The following is a 22,002-nucleotide window of genomic DNA, read 5'->3' on the forward strand; positions in this document are numbered from 1 at the left end:
TAATTTTTAGACTAATTAGATATTATTTTAAGATTGAAAATGAGGTTGGTGAGTTTTTATAATTTTTTAAGGTGTTTTTTGGGATAAAATAAGTTGAGATTTTGGTTTTGTTGGTCCAAAAACTCAAGACATTAATTTTTTGATCACTCAAAAATATTTCGATAAATGACAAGTTATTGGCCGACACCGACGACGTGTTCATTCTATATCTTTTTGAAATACCAAATATGCCTAATTTTTTTCCTTTTAGGCTAGACATGCGTATCTGGCTTTTTTTAACGACTCTTTATTTTTTTTAATTGTTTTGTGTTTTGCATTTTAGAATAAAATTCTCTTTTAAATAATAATGAATATATTGAATTTTTTTATCATAAATGTGTTCATACTTGTTATCAATTGTTTTATAAATAATAATAAATATTTTATCATGTTGTATACTATTCTTGAAATGAAATATACATAAGCCAATTTTTATAGTATTTTTAAATTGTAAAAAAATTCAGTGTAAAATTACATTTATAATATGATATTGTAACTTTAAAATTTTTTAATTAATTTAATTTAGATACTGAACTTGTTATATAAATTATGCATTTTATATTTATTTTAATTCAAACAGATAAACAATAAATTTACCAGAACTGCAATACCATAGTATTACCAAACAATTTAATTGTGTAATTTGTTTCAACACTACATGACACAATTAAGAGCAGCACAACACGTTAATCATAGCGAAGACAACTCATTAGGGGCCAAACATACTCTTTGATGGCATTTGCTATGAATAAAAAATGGAAGTGAATTATTATAATATTATTTTTTAAGAATGTAAAAATTAGTTATTAAAAATATTCGGTGTATTAATAAATTTAAGTATAAATTGTTAATAGAAAAAGAAAATAAAAAAAAGAATTAAATTATTGATAATGATCTTCAAAAAAGAAATAAAAAAATTATTTAGCATATATTTTAGGTGTAACACAAAGGACCTATATTTTTTATCTGAAAAGAAAATAATCATTAAATAGATTATGTTATTAATTACACCATTAACTATTATCAGCGTCATCATCTTCAGAAAAAAGAAAAAAAAAATTACATCATATTTAATAATAGTTAATTATATTTTTTTAATACTTGATAAACAAAATTTAAAAACAATTTGCAAGAATAACAATCAACATACCTCAAATATTGCCCAATGTTATCCTGGAGGACCTCAAATACAGTTAGTGTAAATAGAAAAACATAACTATTTTTGGTGATATAAAATTTCCCATTAATTACATAAAATTAAATATTCTTACTTTTATTGGCATAGGTGGTATTATATATATATAAGAAATTCTAAGAAAATAGAAAAACTAACCTTGTGCCACAGTACCACCGTCTCACTCTTCAACGCATTCCCAATCTTGGAAGAGATTATTGTCATAGAATTAATTGCTCCCTTAATTAGACGATCCAACATAGCTAATTAGTACTCTTCTTTTATTTATTTTTTTCACCATTTGACATTTTTTTTCCCACCAAGTTGGGCTAAATTTAAAATAAAAATAAAAACAATTGATTTGGGTCAAATATCTCAATTTTATTTTTTTAGATTTTGTCTTTAAAACTATATTACTATATTGTGTTGATTATTTTAATAAAAATAAAAATATTATTTTAATTCATCCGTATTAATGTGCTTTACTAATTGTGATCCGGGTTTGAATTTAATGACTTTGAATGGTAGTAACACGTGAGATTATATATATATATATATGTGGCATCACTAAAAAGAAAAACAAAATTAATTATGTGCATCATTAGATTTTTAATTTAATTAGTGTGTCATATTTGTGTGCCAACACTTGGAAAGATGGAGATAATTAAGGTGGTAATCTCATTTGATTAGAATGATAGTTAACAAATAGGTTCTCGCCACATGGCATCATTAAGCAAGAAATATTTTTTTACAGCAATTTGTTTTTCCTATTATGAAATTGTTGTGAAATATAATCTCATAATGGCCCGCTACATATTAATGCACTTACCTTGAATATCCAAATATCTTAAACAACCAACTAATATAAGCTTAGATTTATTTCCTATTATAAAACTATACCTCTACGAAAGGTTTAGTATATATATACTTATATAGTTCTTATTCTTCATATGGGCTACCTAAACCCTAATCAACCACTCTAAACGACTCCCTTTGTGTCTCTTACGGTGGCCAGCCATCTTTACATGTGCACCAGACAAAGACTATCATTTGTTCTTTATCTTCTTGCGTGTAACATGTAGTATATATTATTTATACAACATCTCCTTTTCACTTCACACCTGAAGACACATCGTCATATTTACGGTTTGTTGTTTTACTTGATTTCCTTCCTTATTTTTATTAATTAGGGCACTACGTGCGGTACGTAATGGGGTTTTTTTCTTTTTCTTTTTTGTGAATAGGGTGTGTGTTGATTGACCTAGTTTCTTGATTGTTTGACGTTATATTTCATGAACAAAAAGTGTACTTGTTTTGGTAGTAGTTAATGATTGTAATTGCTATTGTTTTTATGTTATTTCTTGATATAGTGCTAGCTAGGTTTACAAGGATGCAAAGAGAGAATAACAGCGACAATAACAACAATCGTACGCTGGTTCATCCGGCATGCGCATCGTGCAAGCATCAACGGAAGAGGTGCACGGAGGATTGTGCATTGGCACCGTATTTTCCAGCAGAGAAAACCCAAGAATTTCAAGCTGTTCATAAAGTCTTTGGTGTTAGCAATGTTGTTAAATTAGTGAAAGATGTAAGTGAAGAGAGGCGAAAAGAGACGGCGGATTCATTGGTTTGGGAGGCTCTTTGTAGGCAAAATGATCCGGTTTCAGGCTGTTATGGGAAGTTCAAGAGATTAAAGGAAGAGCTTGACTTGTACAAAACTCAGCATCCGTCGCTAAACCAAAGCCAAAATGGACAGCAGCAGGGGGGCGTTGTGTATAACAAACAGTCTCCGGTGATGGTTTACGGGATAAATAATAGGGCGAACGGTATTGGAGGAGGAGGATTAGCTAACAATAACATGGTAAGTTATGGCCATGACAATGAGAATTTGATTGCTGACTCAATCCAGCATAATTTCCATTGGGATTATGTGCAAAGTCTAGATAAATCAAAGCGAGAAAGAGATGCTAGTTCTCTTCTTCTTCCATCACCACCGCCGTTGCCACATCACTATTCCATCAATGGATTTAATCAACAACAATACTATCTTCCAGGTAATTTCCCTATATGCATATTAGATAGACCCGTGCATCCGCGTATAACACGCGTTAATATCACTCGCACGTGCGTACACACACATACTAATTAATCTCATCTCCAGGATTAGTGAAATTAGTAGCTTAATTTATATTGTGATAACGGTTGTTTTTTAAAATATTTTTTACTTAAAAATATATTAAAATAATTTTTTTATTTTTTAAAATTTATTTTTGACATCAATATATCAAAACAATCTGAAAACACTAAAAAAATATTAATCTAAAACTGAAAAAATTTAATTTAAAAAAAACACATTTTTAAAACGCTAAAAAAACAATCAAACTCTGCGAATAACATCTTATGAAGGAATTCTAAAGAGTTTGTTGAATCTCTATTATGCTTAAGTTTTGGGCTTATTTCTTGTATGATTGCATTATGATTTTTTTTCTTTGCAATAAATTGTTGGTCTACATTATTAATTCCTAATGGGATCGATATTATATCACCTGTGTTTGCTGTTAGGCGAATTTGGTTCAATGGAAAGCACGCTCTTCATGGGAGAAGAAGATGGACACCATAGTTCCTTGTAGCTAATTAATCTTGGACCCAAGATATCACAGTACTTTAGCTCCTTCATTCTCCATCGTGACAGAAGGCAGGTTTCCTGATTGTTCTCTGTATCTCAATCTTATATTTATTTTCATTTGAAGAGAGGAGTGAATAGACATGTGTGAATGTATAAATTAGGGAATTCGGAACAGTGCTGTTGTTTGAATATTTTAATGTTTAAGAACATGGATTATTTTCATGGTTTCTGATTCAAATACCACCGCGGTACTGTGTAGAAAGTGTTTGCTTTGGAAGGAATGAAGAGATGGGTTTGAACTATATATATTCCATTTTATTAGTATTTAAAAAAGATATTTTATTAGTTATTTTTTATTTTTTATTTTTAAAAAATAAACAAACATAAAATAAAAAATACTAATACAATATCATTAATTACTCTAATTATTGTAAAATTATCCAGTCTGCAATGGGTTATGACCGTATCGTTTGTTTTTCTAAACAGGAGGTTTAATGGAATATAGAGACATTGTTTATTGCTGGAGCTATAACCACTTAAGAAAAAAATAAAGAAAAAAAAAAGAGTACTCAGCATAGGAAATTAAGTTATTTATTGTTTTTTTTTTAATCTGGTATCCTCACACCACTAGTCTCGTTCGGAGTTTGTAGCTGTCCCTCCCAATAAATACGTTTCCTGAAGATCAAACTTGTATTCTCATCTTTGCAGGAATATAGCAGTGTCTTAACCACTAGATCAATACTTTATTGGTGGAAATTAAGTGATTTAACTTCACATTATGTTTTCATCATAAAAAATTGTTTTTATTCCCAAATTTTGACCAAAAAAAAATAAACCTGATTAATAATTATAGATCATGTATGAATTGCATATATAGTAACAGATCAATAATCTCACCAAATTCCTTTCATAAAATGAAACTTATTCATAAAAAAAAAATCAACAATCTCATCCAATTTCATCTCACATGGGAATTGCATAATTATTGACACATTTTTGAATTATGATATACACATTGAAAATATTATTGCAATTGAATAATGTTAAGATTAAAAAAAAAATAGAAAACTCCAAGAATATAAATGAATGATTAGACTAAATTAAACTTGTTTGAGAGTGTGATTGCAGTTGTTTTTTAAAATGTTTTTCGTGTCGAAATACATTAAAATGATATTTTTTTATTTTTTAAAATTATTTTTGAGATCAGCGCATCAAAACAATCCAAAACATATAAAAAAATAAATTTTTAGCAAAAACAAAAAATGAATTTTGATGGAACGTGATTTGCATCACGTTCCCAAATGCATTGGGTCTATTTTAACGTTATGATCTAATGAATCATATGTATTCTAGAAGTTTTTTTTTTTCAACTATGTTTTCTTCATATTATTTAGGATTACTTATTGCGGTATTTAATTATAAATGTGTGTGTGAATTTCTTTTCGGAAGAAATCAAACTCATAGCAATTAAAAGAAACTAGGGCATGACACAAGGCCAAAATACAGTATAAAATACAAGGGAAGCACAACACACCAAAAATAGGCAATGTGAGGCACAAATATTATTGCTGGATCAGACAAACATACCTTAATTTCTCGTGTTTGATAGATCTTTCACTTCATCACATTAAAAAACTCGTATTTATGAACCAAAACTTTCCCTTTCCCCTTGTATTATTAGAAACTGGAAGAAAACGAAAAAAGAAAAAGAAAGGGCATACACATATAGGCACCATTAATTTATCATTTGCTTATTGTAAATTTATTGTATTATGTAACTTTTTATATATATATATTAACACGGATCCTGTTAAGTTATCTCATAAACATTAATCAAGTAAAGTATTGGTTATAACTTGGTTTAAATTTCGGGTTATGAATTAAAAAAGTTAATTTAATTTGATTTAAATTAATTAAAATAATATTTTTTTAATTTTTTTAAAAAATAATTAAAAAAATTATTGTTATGATCAAATCAACCGAGTTATAGATTAAGCATTTAGATCAATTAAATTAAAAAAAATCTATTTTAGCATGAATTTTTTTAAAACCCAAAATGGGCTAGGAGTTGGGTTAACTAGTCAACATGGTAAGTTAGGTTTAATAACAATGATGTAAATAAGCTCCCAATTGAGTTAACTACTAAACACATATCAAAAGATTTTGATTAGCAACTAACGAAGGTATCCCAACTTTAGATTATTCAATGAAACGAAAATGCAAAAACCATTTTATGCTACCTCTCTAGCCACAGTTTTAAGACTAATCTCTTCATGATTAAACATAACTAGATAATTTACTGATGCTATGTTGTAGGTTAGATTAATTTTTTAAGTTAAAAAAAAATATTTAAATATTGTTAACATGTATTTTATAACAAAAATAATTTAAACTGTGTAGAGATAATTGATTTGATGTGTTTTAATCAACTTGACAACTTCAAAAACAACCTGAACAACCATAAAAAAAAAAACATAGTTTAATGAACAAAAATTCAAAAATTATTCTTAAAAAAAATATTAAAATGAAAACATATTAGATTAATTTGGGTCAATTCAAGTTAATATATAAAATCCACAACCCGAGTTATAAGATTATGATAAATCTGTCAAAAAAATATCAAAAAAGATTAAGATAAACTCATAGAAAGCAAATAACAAAAACATATTGAAGGTCGATCTTTAATCAACTTAATGTTGAAGAATAAAATTATAAAAAATAATTACAAAATTATAAAAAAAAACTTGAGTCAACCCGAATTAACATGTTAAACCTGGATCATGAGATTGTAATAACTCAATGTTGAAAAATAAAATTAAAAAAAATAATAAAAAAAAGATAAAAAAAAAACCCTTAGTCAACCCGAGTTAACTTGTTAAACCTGGATCATAAGACTGAGATAACCTAATAAAAAGCAAATTAAAACAAATTATAAAGCTCAATTCTCCATCAATCCAACATTAAAGAATAAAATTAAAAAAAAATCAATTAAAAAAGAAGAAGACTCTAGCCAACCAGGTTTAAGTTATCAAACCCTTGACTCGAGTTATGAGACCGTGATAATCTCATAAAAAGTAAAACAAAACAAATTATGAAACTTAATTCTCAATTAACCTAAATAGTGAAAGATGAAATTGAAAAAAAATTCAATTACAAAAAAAGATAGAAAAAAAACCTCGAGTCAACTGGGTTAACCCTCAAAACTTGTGACTCGGGTTATGAGACTAGAATAACTTCATAAAAAGCAAACTGAAATAAACTATAAAATTTAATTCTCAATAAAGATAATGTTAAATGATGAAATTAAAAAATATATATAAAAAATTAAAAAAAAATTATTGTTTCAACTAATAGTTTCCCTTCCTCAATTATTGTTAATTGATATTATATACAAGATTTTTTTTTTTATTTTTTACTTTCCTAGTACAAGGAGGATGATCTCATTTCATTTTGAGCTCCTTGCATTTTCCCAAAAGTTCAAGAATTTCATAGTTACTGATTTAGGATTGAACCCAGTAGCTTTGAATTTGTTAAAAAAATTATATAAATTTTTTTAGAAATTTTTACATGAATATGATCTGTTAAACTAAACAAATGACAAGGTAAAACCATGTTCATATAAAAATAAACAGAAAATAATTTTTTATTTTATTTTTGATAAATTTAAGCAAATTTAGTGATGGTAAAAGAAACTATTTTTATTTTTATTATTGAAATCTCAATAAATCTTTAAATAAATAAATACTAATTAGATCTTGAACAAAAAAGAAATAAAATGACAGAGAATCTAAAAGCTTGACTTTAAAGAAAGTCTCAAAAAGAATCAAAACCCAAGTCTACGACTAGAGAAAGGACACCTAACAATGTTCTATGAAACATGGTGGGTTGTGTAGTGTAATGCAACCCGAATTGAACTTCAAAATCTCCCAAGAATCATGGAGATAACTACCCAATGTACTAATGCCAACAAGTTGATTCCTTTTATCATCTCCCTGTATTTCCTTGGATCCTCTGTTCAGTCTCTTTCTCCTCTACTGGGCATCCACCCTTTAGGTACCTCCCCCCGCCCCCCCTCTCTTTCTGTGTATATATGCCTATCCTTTCGCTTTTCTCATCAAAACCCACATCTTCAATTTTCTTCTTGCTGTTAATTTCATGTAAAGTCTTGATTTTTATTGTTGTTTAGACTAAAAGTTTGATGTTTGTGACTTGTGCAGATGAGAAGTACTTTGGTTCGCAGGTGATAAAGTGCAAGGATGGTTCAAAGTCATTCAGTAGAGACCGTCTTAATGATAATTTCTGTGATTGTCTTGATGGGAGTGATGAGCCTGGTAATAGATTACTACTCTATATTCCATTTGTCCCATTTTGTTAAGAAGACTGGATTTGGCATGGGGCTTGACTTACTGACTCATAATTGATATGTGAGAATTTGAAAATATGATTTGATTTTGTCAGTTTGGTAGTGTGACATATGACTGTAGAATGATAAAGTTTGATCCTTCAGCAGATGGGTCGAAACATTGATATTGCATATTTTACTTTGGGAATTCAAGAAATGATTTTCAAAAACTTGACACAAGTCCACTAAATTCGTTTCTGGCACTGAATGCGTCATTGTTGATGGAAACTATGACATTATGAAGTTGAAGCTGCAGTGATGGGGGAAAAATGTGTCCTTGATAAACATTTTCGACAATAGATTGAGCTAGTGATTTGGGAATATGTGATTTCTCAATTGATAACTCTGAATTCCTATCGTTTAAAACCAGAGGGGCATCAAGTCATTCTTTAAGTAGATTCATGATGGTTTACCTTGCATATGAATTGTAACTTTTGTGTTTGCAACCACTGGACTGAAGTCTTTCCTTAGAAGTACCTTTATAGGCAAGGAGCATTCAGTCATGTTTTTGTTCTCCGTCCTTCATTTCTTGTGGCTATTTTAATAATGTGTGCTCTTTCATGTTGGGCAGTCAAGTTTGGGACTTTCATCTTTGTTATTTCAACTTTATAGATGATTATACAGATTTTCCCAGTTGAATGAGTGATTCTTCCATCTTTTTCATTCACGAGCCACCAAGTTTTGTTTAATGATTATGGGTTGGCATTCCATGCCATTTACTTCTCACCGAGATGTTTCGATTGTGACTTTGATTTGTACTGCAGGAACTTCAGCCTGCCCAAGCGGAAAATTTTATTGCAGGAATGCAGGAAGTACACCTAAGTTTATTTTTTCATCCCGTGTAAATGATCAAATTTGTGGTAAGAAAAGGAGTGGACCTGCTTTCTTTGGTTTCCGTTCCCAATTGAAGTATTTAGTTAAGGCTTCTATGCTAGATATTTTCATCACACGCTAAAGATTTAAGCATCTTGCATTGATTTGTGATTGTCTAGTTACCACTTTGTGAGGCATTCTAGCAAATCACTTCTTTTGATGGTCTACTTGCCTTGTCAATACACTAGGCATGATTATGATTGCCAGTTTCTGCAATTGTATGACTTGCTAGCTAAAATCGCATCCTATTTTCATGGTCTATTAAAGGATTAACTAGAGTTATGGAATAGTGATGGCGTGACTCTCATGGTGGAGGAACCGTTCTTGGATTCCTTTTCTTTTTTGTTTCCCTCTTGCTAATAATTGGTTTCGGCTCAAATGGCCTGGCTTGCATTCAAGTTATCAAGATAAGAGTAGCACTGCTAAGTTCATCTCTACCCATTAATATATGCTACATGAAGGCTACCTTTCCATCTATTGAAATGGAACTTAGATTTGTTCTCATGTCTGCGAATATCAAATTAATAATCTGTAGATTGCTGTGATGGAAGTGATGAATATGGTAGTGGCATCAATTGCCCCAACACCTGTGTCATGGGTGGAGATTTGGAGTACAAAGCTGGAAATTATATCTCACATATTGATATGAAAGAATCGAAAAGGGGACTTATTTTGGAGGAATTATTCCAGAAGGCTAGAGGTATTTTCGGCAATGAGACACTGAAAATCATACCAAGGTGTAGTGAGAATAATGTAACAAATGAGCTTGTACTTTTTCTTACCAGGATTGAAGGTGATAATCATCCTACAGGTGGTTATCCTAGCCTGTGTAGTGATTTACAGAATATATTATCAGCGGATCAAGTTCAAAAGAAGACGCTTGAAGAAAACCACCACCATGCCTCACAAACCATCTGCGGTAAAGTTCCCTATCATGCACTTTTTGTTCTGCTTGGTAACTCAAAATTCTGAATTTCCATATCACGTTTTATGCATTTGTTTTTGTTCCCATATCACCAATTGCAGGTTCCATAGATTTGTTCAAGTCGTTATTGCAAGACCAGCCTTTGCCTATGGGCATTTTTTCTTTATACGAGTACAGTCATCAGTCGAGCTTGAGAAGATTCGAACATGATATGGAGGTTGATGTATAAATTATACTAAAGTGTACAAGAGCCTATGTAGCTGAAGAAGTAACTGGGTGTGTCAAGCAATCTATTGAGTTTTATATACTTTAAAATGGATAAGTTTAATACGTCAGGCAACACATAGCAACACAATACAGCTTACTGTGATTGAGGGAATATTACATCTGGAAAATAATTGCTTCAGAGTTATGTTTTTACCTATACAAGATATTTCTTTTATCAGCGCATGTTTCTAGTTCTGGTTACTATGCTTTCTCATGCCTCAGTTGTTACTCCCTGAACGCTCCCTTGGTTAATGAATGGACTTGAGGATCCATGCAGAGGCATGCCGGATTTGGCTGACCCGCCTTTCCCATTTTTCACTTTTATCGGCAATGAATTGCCACTGGACTCTGAAGATGCTATTTCGCTGCTACGATACAATTTCAATAGTTTCTGAACCCAAGATGAGGCATGGAACACTGGTACGCTGGATGGCTGATGTAGTTTCCTCAGCAAGAATGAACCCACAGAATTAAAAAAACATCTGCCTTTGATATATTTGTTTTTGCGTATGATATATTTGTTTTTGTGTTTTTTAAATGTTTTTAAAAAAATTAAAATTAAATTTTTTTTAAATTAAATTTTTTTTATATTATTTTATCATTTTAATATGTTAATGTTAAAAATAATTTTTTTAAAATAAAAATATTATTTTAATATATTTTTATATAAAAAACAATAGTAAACATAACTAATATCAAAAATAATTTTTTTAAAAATAAAAAAATTCATCTTGATATATTTTTAATTTATTTTTAATTTCAAACATCCAGGGATTGTGATAGTTATAATGGTTTAAAATGTTATTCGCTTAGAAATATATTAAGATGAAATTTTTTTATTTTTTAAAAATTATTTTTGATATTACCACAATTAACCCATTAAAACAACATGAAAATATTAAAAAAAATTAAATTTTTAATAACACGGTGCAAACTAATATAGACAGACACCTGTGTAAAATTCAAAACTGAGCAATGCTGTTTTTTTCCTCTCTGGTTTATCCTATATATTTGAAAATCCTGGGAACTGTTCCCTAACAGGCTACAGGTACAATATTCTTTCCTCTGGCAGCTGACAGCGACAATCAGTTTGATGCCAATTTGATTTGGATCATACATAAATGGACCATCATTTTGATGTCTCACTGCCATGAACCAGCTGTAAAATGAAGTGAGTCAGATACAGTGCGAAACAAACAAATAGAGGAAAACACTTCAGTGAAAAGAACACTAACGAGAATTGACATACCAACGAGCCAACTCGCTCATATGCTTCCATTACTTTAGGATCTTCCTCGTCTTCGTACCCAAATTGTAATATACGTGGTCCATTCACAAACCAAAAGGCTCTTAGACCTGCCTCCTGCAATGTCATGGAAGGATAAGAACATAAAGCATAATAAAGCACTGAAAACCAAAATCTCTGATTCAAAAGAAAAAAACAAGATATACACATTTTAGTACACTCATGTTGTAATTTTAACAGAACACTCGAGGGGAGGGGGGCGTTACATTACTTGGATGGTGGTGCCTAAAAGTTACTATACCTCAGCAACAGTCTTGGTAATTTACCCGACAAAGATATCAACTTAAAAGCAAACAGATAATCAAATCATAAAAGATTTGTTTACTTGTGTGGCCAGGAAACTAATTCAAAAGTTGTTTGAATAAAAAGCCAGCCATTCAATGGGGGTCTAATGTGATGCTCCGAAGTTTGATTTGGCTATTTTTTAGCTATTCAAAGTCTTCTAGCTCATTGAATGGTAATATCATATTTTTACATTATATTACCATCTCACTTCCTGTCAGAAAAGGAAAAACAGAATAACTGTAATTTTACCTGCACTGTGATTAAGTATATAGATTCCAATGCTTCAACACGAATTTCAGGATCATCCCATGGTTCACGCTCAAAGGAGAGTACATTGCCAAGCTCAAGAGGCATTTTTTATGCATATAGTGATTGATATAGGTGAAGTACAATATCTAAACATAATCGCATGCATGATGTCTTTTACTAACATTTTGCTATCATGCATCTTTCAACTTATTATTAGGCACAAGATTACAAATTAGAGTCAGTAGGTGCTACTTTTTTGTACTTCAATGGTTCCTATTCAAGAATCCAGTGATGAAGAGGTGGTGGACCTCAAGGGTGTGGCAAGTTTAATGTTAAATCTCTTTCTACAGGACATCATATGGGCTTGATGAACTTTTATCTCTGGGAAAAAATGTTTGGCATATTAGCATCCAAAAGAAGAGATGATTTAAGATGGATAGCTAATAGAAAAATCCATATCAACAGGGATTCAAAACTGTCAACTAGTTTTGCATGTGTGCATATGATGCAGAGAATATAAATAAACTGTTGTAATGCAGCTTATAGCTATTTAATTATGAGCATGTGCTTAAACATAATTTCAAACTGAATGGGTCATAGCATAAAACAGTAATGAAATTGTTTCAGAGCTCAAAATGGACGCTTGGAAGAATGGCCCATGGTTGAAAGGGGAAGTTTCTGATTATTTGTTGTCCAATGTTTGTTGGCTAAATGACCCAAAACTACCTTGAAGTTTGGGTTGAACTGAACTTAGCCCTGATCTTTTTTTTTTATTTGAGTAACTCGACCTATTTTTTGGTAAAAAATAGACCCTTTCGTTAATTTTGACCACAGGTAATGGTCTAGAAACAAGACATGTGTCGTGAAAACACATGATTTGAAAATAAATAAATAACAGGGACAGAAACCTGGACGGAGGGGCCTTTTTTTACAAAAAATTAGTCAAGGTACTCTAATAAAAACAAATTAAAGTTTAGGGGCTAAGTTTACTTTGACACAAAGTTCAGGGTAGTTTTACGTCATCCAGCCATGTTTGTTCCTAGGTAAATAAAAATTTTAATTCAGAGTTGGGGTGGATCACATGAAGTTGCTGCTCTGGATGCCTTATATCCCAGGTTATGATAAGAGAGTGAAGAATCTTGCAGGTTGTGTGCTTCAACTAGCAACTATGTTCTGGGTCTCCTTGCACAATCTCCCTACACAACGGTTGAAACATGAAAAGAAAAGAAAAATTCATTACCTTCTTTTTTCAATTTCCCCCATTCTATCCTATAGTTGAAACATGAAACAAAACTTAAATACTTATGAAAAAGCATACATCACACAACACACATTAGTGTTTAATTGAAGCATATGACTCCTTAAAATGAGGGGAAAACGGTATAAAAGATCAAGAGAGAGGTAACATCGGTACCCTTTTACCAGCAACAGGAAGAAGTAGAGCTGGCCAAAGAAACTCAGTTATCAAAAGCAAATTCTGAAGTTGATTCTCAGCTTCAAAACAACAGTTGCGGAGTGTTCCAAAAACCTGTAAGCAAATATAATCCCACCAAGCAATTCAGTTTGACTCTATTTATCTTGGTGGTGTTTGGCTGTTTAAGGTCAGTCTGAACTAGGAAGGTGACAGGTAGGGTACCAAATCTATTGGAACTTGAACTTAAGGGCTTTAAGTATTAACAATCTCAAACCTATCCTAAGCCATTTAAAATTTTTCTTACGTCCTAAACACATTAATAGGTACAGCAACAGAAAACCACAATAAAAAAGGATGACTGCAAGTATGGAACAATTTTCTAGCAATCTTATGTCTTAAAGAAAATGATTGGTTAACACATCTAGATGTGGATGTTCTTGAACAAAAGAAAATATTTATAAATGCAAAAAGAAGAAAAGGTTGATATATATCTAAAGAAAATGAGGGTCTAAGTGGTGGCATTTCTCCTAAACATGGGTCCTACAGAGCACATGAATTCACAGACATATAATACCATGTCAATTCAACAAATTCCTAGAAAATTGTGGTCCGAAAAAATTTAAATTTTGGGCAATTCATCACCAATAGAGGCACAAAGCAATGGAGGAATGGGACCAAAAGACATCCACATCTCATAAATTGCTTGCAAAATTCGTTCCCTGGATTTCTCTTGTATAAATAGCCACTACTTATGAAAGAACAAAACCAAACAAAACCTAATTGTTGAAGAGTACTCTAGAATAAATCTTTGTACTTAAAGAGTTAATAATTTATGCATACCCCTTTCTTCCATAATGGACTTGTTGAATCAAATTGTCGGAGAATCTGCTTCAGCAACCCTCTCTTAGAGTCTAGTAACATCTTCCTTCCAGCTTCTTTCTTCGAAATGTTCACAAGAATGGAACCAACATGATCAAACGGATCATCTGCCATACGCATGGCATTAATTACCCAAAAAAAAGGTAGCATAAAAAAGTATACATAATATACACGACATGAAGCCACATAGTAGATGGATAAGCTAAAGAAAAGACAAATTTCAAGGCTCCCAAAAGCGAAGCAAATGTTTGAAATTCAAGGTGGAATAACTTTTAACATGAGTTGGCTTTAACTCTCTCATAAAGGGAGAGTTAGAAAATAGCCTTGTTAGTTTTTTCTTTTTTTCTTTTTAGGACTCTCAGGCTGCCTTTAAGTAATTTTCATGAAGCGAACAGGTGAGCTTCTGATAATCAACGACCTTACTCTCCATTTTTAAGTCTGATATGCATAAATTAGATGTACTACTAGAACTCAATTTGATAACTCGGAAACATATGAATATATGATTTTAAATTTGGGTACATATTCTGAACCGTATAATAAATTTAAGTAGATATGAAGCAAAACAAACCTCTAGTTTTGTCAGAGGATCTACAAAATGATCTCACCAGCTTCATAACAAATAGCCCTTGCATCTTCTCATCCTCAATCTAACAAGCAAGTGACAATACAACCATTTCTTGTTACTATTTTTGATATGGTAAATCATGGGAAACAAAACCATTACACTCACACCTCAAGAAAGTGTAATGTAGAAACATATCAACAACCATTAATTTTCAATATCAAGGAATATAATCTAAAATAAATCGCCTAAAATGTACCCGAAGCAAGGACACAATACCAGAATCCAATTGAGTAAGGTTAACTAGTAGCATTACCAGCAACCGAGTAATGCTACTATCTGGTTTATACAATACATCCATGGCTGTTTTAATCATCCCCATTTCAACCATCTTTGCAGCTAAATTCGAGTTGAGTGAAAGATTAATAAGAGCTTCTGCTGCAGGTTCAGAAACCTCCTGAAAAATATTAGATCAAATTCCATTAATCCAAAGCTTCTTCATTTCTAAGGCCAATAAACAAACCCAAACCTATGATAAACCTACTAATGCAAAACTGCAGTCGCGCAATCATCCGCACAATTCCCCCACATGCAAGGCCAGCCATGCATTGTAGTGCGGGGATGAATGCAGTTCCCCTTTTGCGACTGCACTTAGCGTCTTCCAACAAGTAAAAGAATGTACCTAAGAGGCTAAGAGCATTATAAACGAAACTCGAAACTTGCACCTAAACCACACAACTCAAGTAAGTCCTTAACCAAAAAACACTAAATTATTAACAGGAAATTTAACAAATTATATAACTTTTGTGATTTGCAAATGATAATTGATATTAACAACCATTTTATCCTTAAGAAGCTGAGATAATGAAGGAAGCACAGTACTGGCATGCTTGGAAAGAGACAGTAACCCATCCTCGGATCCAGTTAAGTCTCGAACTATTTCAACAGCTGCCTTCTTCACCTAAAAACATCATTATTCCACTAATTAATTTACATTAAGAGAAAAAGAAAAGGAAAAGGAAAAACAACCCATGAAAGAAAGAAAAGAAAAGAAAAGAGCAGAGTGAAACTTAGAGGTGGGGAAGGAGAGGAAAGAAAGCCCACCAGTTCTTCAAGCTCCGTGGCCATGGCTGCTCTGCTGTTGTCTTTGCAGCTCTGCTGGGGAGGGAGGCTGTAGAATCTAATATGAGATACTGGGTTGGGCTTTCTTTTGCTTTGTAGCTAGTTTTTCATGGGCTTTGTCCCATGAGGGATTTTAATTATAGGGAAACTACAAATCAATTCTCAAACTACACATATGATTTCATTTAAGTGCTTAAAGTTAACAATTAAGCAATTTAGTCCTTAATTATTAGATTAGATTGTGGTAATGTTATTTTCCCCTTCTTTTGATGAGTAGAGCATGATACCAACCCAGGACATATCACCCTCTACCCATTATGAGATTTTTACTAATATTGTGTCAACAACAATTAAGAAATTTAGTTTTTATATTTCTTTTTTTCCCATACCTGTGTATTTCTATACATAAAATTAGGATAATTATCTCTAAATTTAATAGATGTTAATTTAAAATGACCCAAATAAATGAATTTTTTTATATATAGTTATTCTTACAATTCATATTCAAGTATCAATAATATTTTTTTATCCAAAGTTATACTTTAAAGAGTTACAACTCAAATCTACGTGATATTGTCCCAAAATTCAAGATATATAACTAAAATATTATTTAGTATTTAAGATATAGGTTAATTAATATATTTAAGTGCTTGGATTTATTTTTTTTAATCTAAAGAACTCCAGACTTACAGTAGAAGCTTGAATACTTGAACTTAAAAACTTTCCGATGATAAAGTCATTGTATTATGAGAAATGTATTAAATGACTTAAAGCAATAAATGATTTAAAAGAGTTTTAAATTCAAATAATAAAAATATTTGAGTTTTAAGTTGATTAATACTCTGAAATCTATGTATTTTTATCTCAAGAGATGAAAAGTTATGAACATTTTACTTTGATAATTTAAGGATTATTTATACCCCCCGAATCTTGTTGTTTTCAGAAAAAAAAAAAGACTGGAAAATATGATAAGTTCTTTAAAAGACATTGTATACACTTATAAGTATAGAGAAATTATTATCTTAATATGAACAATTATCCTAGATGGAGAGACATTGCGATTTATTATGTCTTTAACACTTATATTATAGAGGATCATCCAGGATCAGGCATACAACCTTAAAACTTGGTAATATCCAAGTTCTTTGAGTTTAACATGTTCATCAGATTTACGCTTTCTTAAACTTAGCTAACTATTAAGCCTAAGTTCTTTGAATTTAGCATGTTTATCAAACCTACATTACCTTAAGCTTGGCTGATTACCAAGCTCAAGTTCTTGGGTTTGATATATTTGTTAAATTCACGTTTATTTAAATTTAGCTGACTGACAAGTCTAAATATTTTGGATCTGACATGTTTGATAAACCCATTTTATTTAAAAAAAATTATAAATAAAAATCTTAACCAAAAACTAACTCATTACTATGCCCATTATATGTTGGAAATTCAGTAATTTTCTCTTCTCATGAAGAAATGGTTTGTAGAATTCGTAGGTTTTGTTCTACGTCGGTGTCCATGGATATTGGAGTTCGATCTTATTATTGTTGTGGAGAAATGGTCCGATAAAATTGAGATGAGGATGTTTCACATAGGGTGTTGAATGTCATCTGTACATATGTAGGTTTTGTTTGGCCAATTTCTGTGATTGAGTCCCATCTTTGATGGAGAAACAAGTTACAGCTATCTCTCATTTATATTTACCGCTGTAGGTTGATGGTTGCATTGAGTAGTCAGTGTCACTGTGTCCCAATTTCTTTTGGGACATCACTACTTCATTGAGCCTGCCACTTGATAAGAAGTAAGAACCTGGCTTTGTAATTAGGTATAGCTGTATGCATCAATTATGCATCCAACCTTGTTTTTTTTTGTAGCATGTTGCTTGCTTATGTATTATGATAATCGTACGAAAGATTTCTTGAAAATTGCATAGCATTGCCCATGAGAGGGAAGTAGTTGAAAACTACATGGAATCAATTACCAAAGAACATGGAGAAAGAAAAATCCTACCCTAATCTTTTATCCTCTACTTTAAATGCTTCTTCCGTTATAATTGGGGTGCTTAAGTTACATGAAATGACGAAATGAATTTTTTTTTATTTAATGGACATTCTCCTGGATTTAGCTCATGGGTGAATGATCATTTTTTAAAGTCAAATTACAGGAAATAACATGTTAATTCAAGATTTTTAATTGATCCTATATTAATATACATGTGAGTTAAAAAATACAAATGATAGGATCCGAATCAGGAATGTATTCTACTCCTAATTGACTTGTAAAGTTGAGCTACTAGCTTCGACCAAAAAAAATTTAATCATTTTGATCTTCTCAGATTCAATCTTATTCTTCTGACAACAAGATGCTGTTCAAGTAAAAAATTCTGCTGATCCTGGAATTGTTTGAGGTATCAATCTAATATAGAAAAAACAGCGGAGAGATGCGAACAAGACCACAGTTTTCAAGTGAAGAAGTGAAATATGGAGCATTGAAAGTGACATAGGAGGGGTTGAGGGCCGGAAAGTTTTGCTGCCTTTCCTCCACCCTCTTTCTAGCCTTATGCGTGCACTCCAATATTGATTGTTCGATATTCTTGCACAAGTTTCCCATCTTCGTTTTTTTTTTTTTTTTTTTTGACAGTTAAAGATTCGAGCAGTTTCAGCCAAGTTCGTCCACATTTACTAGAAAGTTTCTTTCTCACAGTATGCTCGTCAGGAGCAAACTCACTTAGCATAGGAGCCAAACTCGTCAAGGTTATGACGTTCATGCTGAAAGGGCAAGTTGGAGTTGTTTAAAGCATTGTGCTTCCCAGATCTGTTGTCGATGATCTGATGCGGAACTTGTGGCATCCTGACATCTGCATCTGTGAGACGTGAAGGGTATTAATTTTTGGTTTCATTGCAACTTGCAAGGCCAGCTTAGACTTAATTTTTACTAGCTAGGTTATTTTCTGCAGTTCTTCGCTGGAACCCATCTTCTTTAGCTTTAGACTCACGCGTTAACCAGTTGAGCTGAGTCTTGAAGATATTATAAGACGATTAAGAACATTTATTTGTTTTGTTAACTAGTAGTATGCTTGTGTGTTCGTGTAGTGATTTTCGAAACTGTTTTTATTTAATTTTGCAATAATCAGAATAAATATTTATATGAATTCAAACCTACTAATTAACCAGCTTAATTAAACCTCAAATTAACGATACAAGTTTTTGTTCTAAAGCAAGTTCTTGCCTGTTGTTTATCTATGTAATAAAATTTTGACAGCTTGACAGGCTACATCCAGGGCGGAGACAGGGGAAGGCAAGTAGAGACTGGGGCTCTGCAAGAAAATTAATTTTTACAACCTTTCCTTGATAATTTATATAATTTTAACTAAAATAATAATATAATTAAAATCTTGCCCCCTTTAATTTTATTTTTTTAGCTCCGCTCCTAGCTACATCCATGCTTTCGTGTTGTGCTTTCGTGTTGATATTTGCTAAAAACTTTTTTCTAATTCTTTGACATAATATTTAATCATCTTTTAATCGATGTTTACTTGTACTCAAATGAGAGAGAGACACTTGGGTCATGGAATACGAGTATTAATTCAGATTTATTTTAAAAATATTAAAACTATATTGTTTAAAAAAATTTAAAAGATAATATATTTTTTACGGGGTTTTTATATATTAATTTATTTTTTTATTTTTTTTAATAAACTTGAACCGGTCTAAACTCTGAGTAAACTCTAATGTAATAGATTAGCTTGTGTGGGATTTCTAAATTATGACCAAACCATTAATTTGGTAAATAAATCAAAAACATGACTTTTGAAATTTTTTAAATAGAGAGATTAAATAGATTATATTATTGTTTTGTGTAAAGTTACAAAAATAAAATTTAAAAAGTTTTTGGAAACAGTAAAAATAAATAATCTTTTCAATAAATCTAATTTTTTTTTCTAGCATCTTTTAAATAAATTTTTATTCAACAAACACAAGTAACCAAATTTTATTTTTATTTTTTTGAAACTTTTTTTCACACTACAAACATAAAAAACATAAGAATACCAAACAAACTAATGATCATAATTTTAAAACTAGGTACAGCCCGACAGGTCAATTCAGGATCCGACTGACTCAGGGCTGGAACCGGGCCGAGTTTAAGAAAAAATAAGAGAAGTCAAAAACCCGGGTGATCTGGCAGGTTGACCCGGTCAAAAACCCATTGACTATTTTTTTTAACTAAAACGATGTCATTTTGATTTATAAAAAAAAATTAAGATTAATCCAGATGACCTGGTGACCCGATCAAAACTCGTGACCGGGTCTTGGGTCAAATTAGTTACCGTGTCGGGTTTAAAAACTCTACTAATGATGATTAAACTTGAATTAATAAAAACTAACCTAAATTCTAGTTTGACATGGAGGGTTCCTAGAAGCTTGTCTATATATATCTTTGTGTGTGTAGCCAAATTATTATTATTAATATATGGAAATAGAATTAGGGACACAGTGCTCTACATGTGAGTATGGTTTGGGGAGAAAGCAAAGAAAGCTTTGAGCGTGCAAACAAATCACATGGTCTCCACGATCCCCACCATTGCCCTGCTCTTTATTAATAGCTACTGATTTCTTTATTTACTTTTTTGTTTAATATAGTTAATGACAGACCAGACCACCCCCATGAATTTTAGCTTTAAATTATTTTTATTTTATTTTTTTGAATTGTTTTGATGTATTAATATCAAAAATAAATAAATAAAATATTATTTTAATATATTTCTAAATAAAAATTCTTAAAAAAATAATATATACTTTATTCGTAAATAAACCCTTATACTCCACGAATGAAAGTTGCACCCAAGCAACGTATTAGTGGATGAATCAACTTATAATATGATTTCAAGTTCTTTTAGCATCACCTTTTACTCGTAATAATCACTTGCTTTTGTTATAATTAAGTTCCTACATCAACAATACATATAATTTTTAAAAAGAACAGAGAAAATTATTCCAGAAAAAAATAATTAACCCAATAAAATCCGTGGGATAATCTCGTAATCTAATAACCAAGATTATTTTTCAAATCAATCCTTAAATTGAAGTTAACCCTATAATGATAGTTAAACCTAGTCTGGTTACATGAATTGATTTAAAAGGGTTGGAACTTCAATCTAATTAGGCCATGTTTTTAATTGAACTATCATAAAATAACTTGAAAAAACCTAGTTAACTTGATTGGATTTTTAATAATCCAATCGACATTACTAAATTTGTTGAGGAAAACCAAATAGTTTTTTTTTAAATTAAATAATTATTTAAATAAAAGTGATTTATTTAATAAAATCAGTTACTCAAATCTTTTTCTGGTTGATCAGTTGGGTTTGATAAATTATAAAGTCCGTCAAATTCTGAAAATCAGTAAAATCAGAACTTTTACTTTATTTGGACATTATATTAACCCTACCCTTTTCGATTTTCGATCACACACGGTTACTTCATGCAATTATATGTGTATATGAGATGGACAGAGTTGTACCGAGGGATTATTCGTCACCATGAATTGGATAGAGTCAATTAAAAATAATTTTTTTATTTTTATTCAAATTCATATTATTTTATTTAAAAAAACTCTAAAATAATATTATTTCAAGATAAACTCCGACGAATGGATCCATCTAGGGGACTTGAACCTGGTCTGAAGAGTGTGATGAACAGTGATGCAGAGAAAGGGTATGGTATTGCTGGGCACATAGGAATGTCTATTTAGAAGATGATAGAAATAAGGAGACTATTATAAGGTAAGGTACCCCCTAAAGGGACGGCCACTAAGGGCACGTGGTCACTGATTCCTCTATTTATTAAACAACTTGCGACCTTGCAGGATTGCCTTTCAGA

At 31.1% G+C, this 22,002-nt stretch overlaps 3 protein-coding genes across 9 annotated transcripts; 2 read left to right on the forward strand and 1 right to left on the reverse strand.

Moving 5' to 3' along the window:
* The first annotated feature begins 2,603 nt into the window (after nt 1-2,603).
* LOC133668652 (LOB domain-containing protein 2-like) lies at nt 2,604-3,843 on the forward strand. Its single transcript, XM_062088600.1, has 2 exons — nt 2,604-3,267; nt 3,776-3,843. Exons 1-2 carry the CDS (start codon nt 2,604-2,606, stop codon nt 3,841-3,843), a joined length of 732 nt encoding a protein of 243 aa, XP_061944584.1.
* Nucleotides 3,844-7,639: 3,796 nt separating this feature from the next.
* On the forward strand, nt 7,640-10,484 carry LOC133667999 (glucosidase 2 subunit beta-like). The gene is made up of 6 exons (XM_062087727.1): nt 7,640-7,892; nt 8,057-8,170; nt 9,006-9,101; nt 9,650-9,814; nt 9,900-10,033; nt 10,141-10,484. Exons 1-6 carry the CDS (start codon nt 7,775-7,777, stop codon nt 10,147-10,149), a joined length of 636 nt encoding a protein of 211 aa, XP_061943711.1. The 5' UTR covers nt 7,640-7,774; the 3' UTR covers nt 10,150-10,484.
* A 720-nt stretch (nt 10,485-11,204) lies between these two features.
* On the reverse strand, nt 11,205-16,222 carry LOC133706352 (uncharacterized). 7 transcript variants are annotated; one of them, XR_009844502.1, is made up of 9 exons: nt 16,079-16,183; nt 15,843-15,965; nt 15,264-15,461; nt 15,011-15,089; nt 14,401-14,546; nt 13,561-13,674; nt 13,228-13,342; nt 11,556-11,669; nt 11,447-11,465 (listed from the first exon to the last, which is right to left on the reverse strand). XR_009844502.1 is itself a non-coding variant. In XM_062131876.1 (8 exons), the coding sequence occupies exons 2-8, from the start codon at nt 15,914-15,916 to the stop codon at nt 11,436-11,438; spliced, it is 711 nt and encodes a 236-aa protein (XP_061987860.1). In that variant the 5' UTR covers nt 15,917-15,965; nt 16,109-16,222; the 3' UTR covers nt 11,205-11,435. The 7 variants fall into 7 exon arrangements, 6 of the variants coding, with proteins under 6 accessions (XP_061987860.1, XP_061987857.1, XP_061987856.1 ...); XM_062131876.1 differs by lacking the exon at nt 13,228-13,342 and having other exon boundaries at nt 11,205-11,465; nt 15,887-15,965; nt 16,109-16,222; XM_062131873.1 differs by lacking the exon at nt 13,228-13,342 and having other exon boundaries at nt 11,205-11,465; nt 16,109-16,216.
* Between the last annotated feature and the right edge of the window lie 5,780 nt (nt 16,223-22,002).

This window comes from Populus nigra, chromosome 11, assembly GCF_951802175.1.
Source record: "Populus nigra chromosome 11, ddPopNigr1.1, whole genome shotgun sequence".
Taxonomy (NCBI): Eukaryota; Viridiplantae; Streptophyta; class Magnoliopsida; order Malpighiales; family Salicaceae; genus Populus; species Populus nigra.

What these genes read in the sequence shown, in the direction of transcription:
- LOC133668652 (XM_062088600.1), top strand. Translation starts at nt 2,604, where the DNA reads ATGCAAAGAGAGAATAACAGCGACAATAACAACAATCGTACGCTGGTT. An exon ending in ACAACAATACTATCTTCCAG is followed by an intron (nt 3,268 to 3,775) that starts GTAATTTCCCTA and finishes GTTTGCTGTTAG; the next exon opens with GCGAATTTGGTTCAATGGAA.
- LOC133667999 (XM_062087727.1), top strand. Translation starts at nt 7,775, where the DNA reads ATGGAGATAACTACCCAATGTACTAATGCCAACAAGTTGATTCCTTTT. An exon ending in TGATGGGAGTGATGAGCCTG is followed by an intron (nt 8,171 to 9,005) that starts GTAATAGATTAC and finishes TTTGTACTGCAG; the next exon opens with GAACTTCAGCCTGCCCAAGC. An exon ending in TGTAAATGATCAAATTTGTG is followed by an intron (nt 9,102 to 9,649) that starts GTAAGAAAAGGA and finishes AATAATCTGTAG; the next exon opens with ATTGCTGTGATGGAAGTGAT.
- LOC133706352 (XM_062131872.1), bottom strand. Translation starts at nt 16,132, where the DNA reads ATGGCCACGGAGCTTGAAGAACTGGTGGGCTTTCTTTCCTCTCCTTCC. An exon ending in TTTCCTCTCCTTCCCCACCT is followed by an intron (nt 15,966 to 16,078) that starts CTAAGTTTCACT and finishes TGATGTTTTTAG; the next exon opens with GTGAAGAAGGCAGCTGTTGA. An exon ending in GTATTGTGTCCTTGCTTCGG is followed by an intron (nt 15,090 to 15,263) that starts GTACATTTTAGG and finishes CTTGCTTGTTAG; the next exon opens with ATTGAGGATGAGAAGATGCA.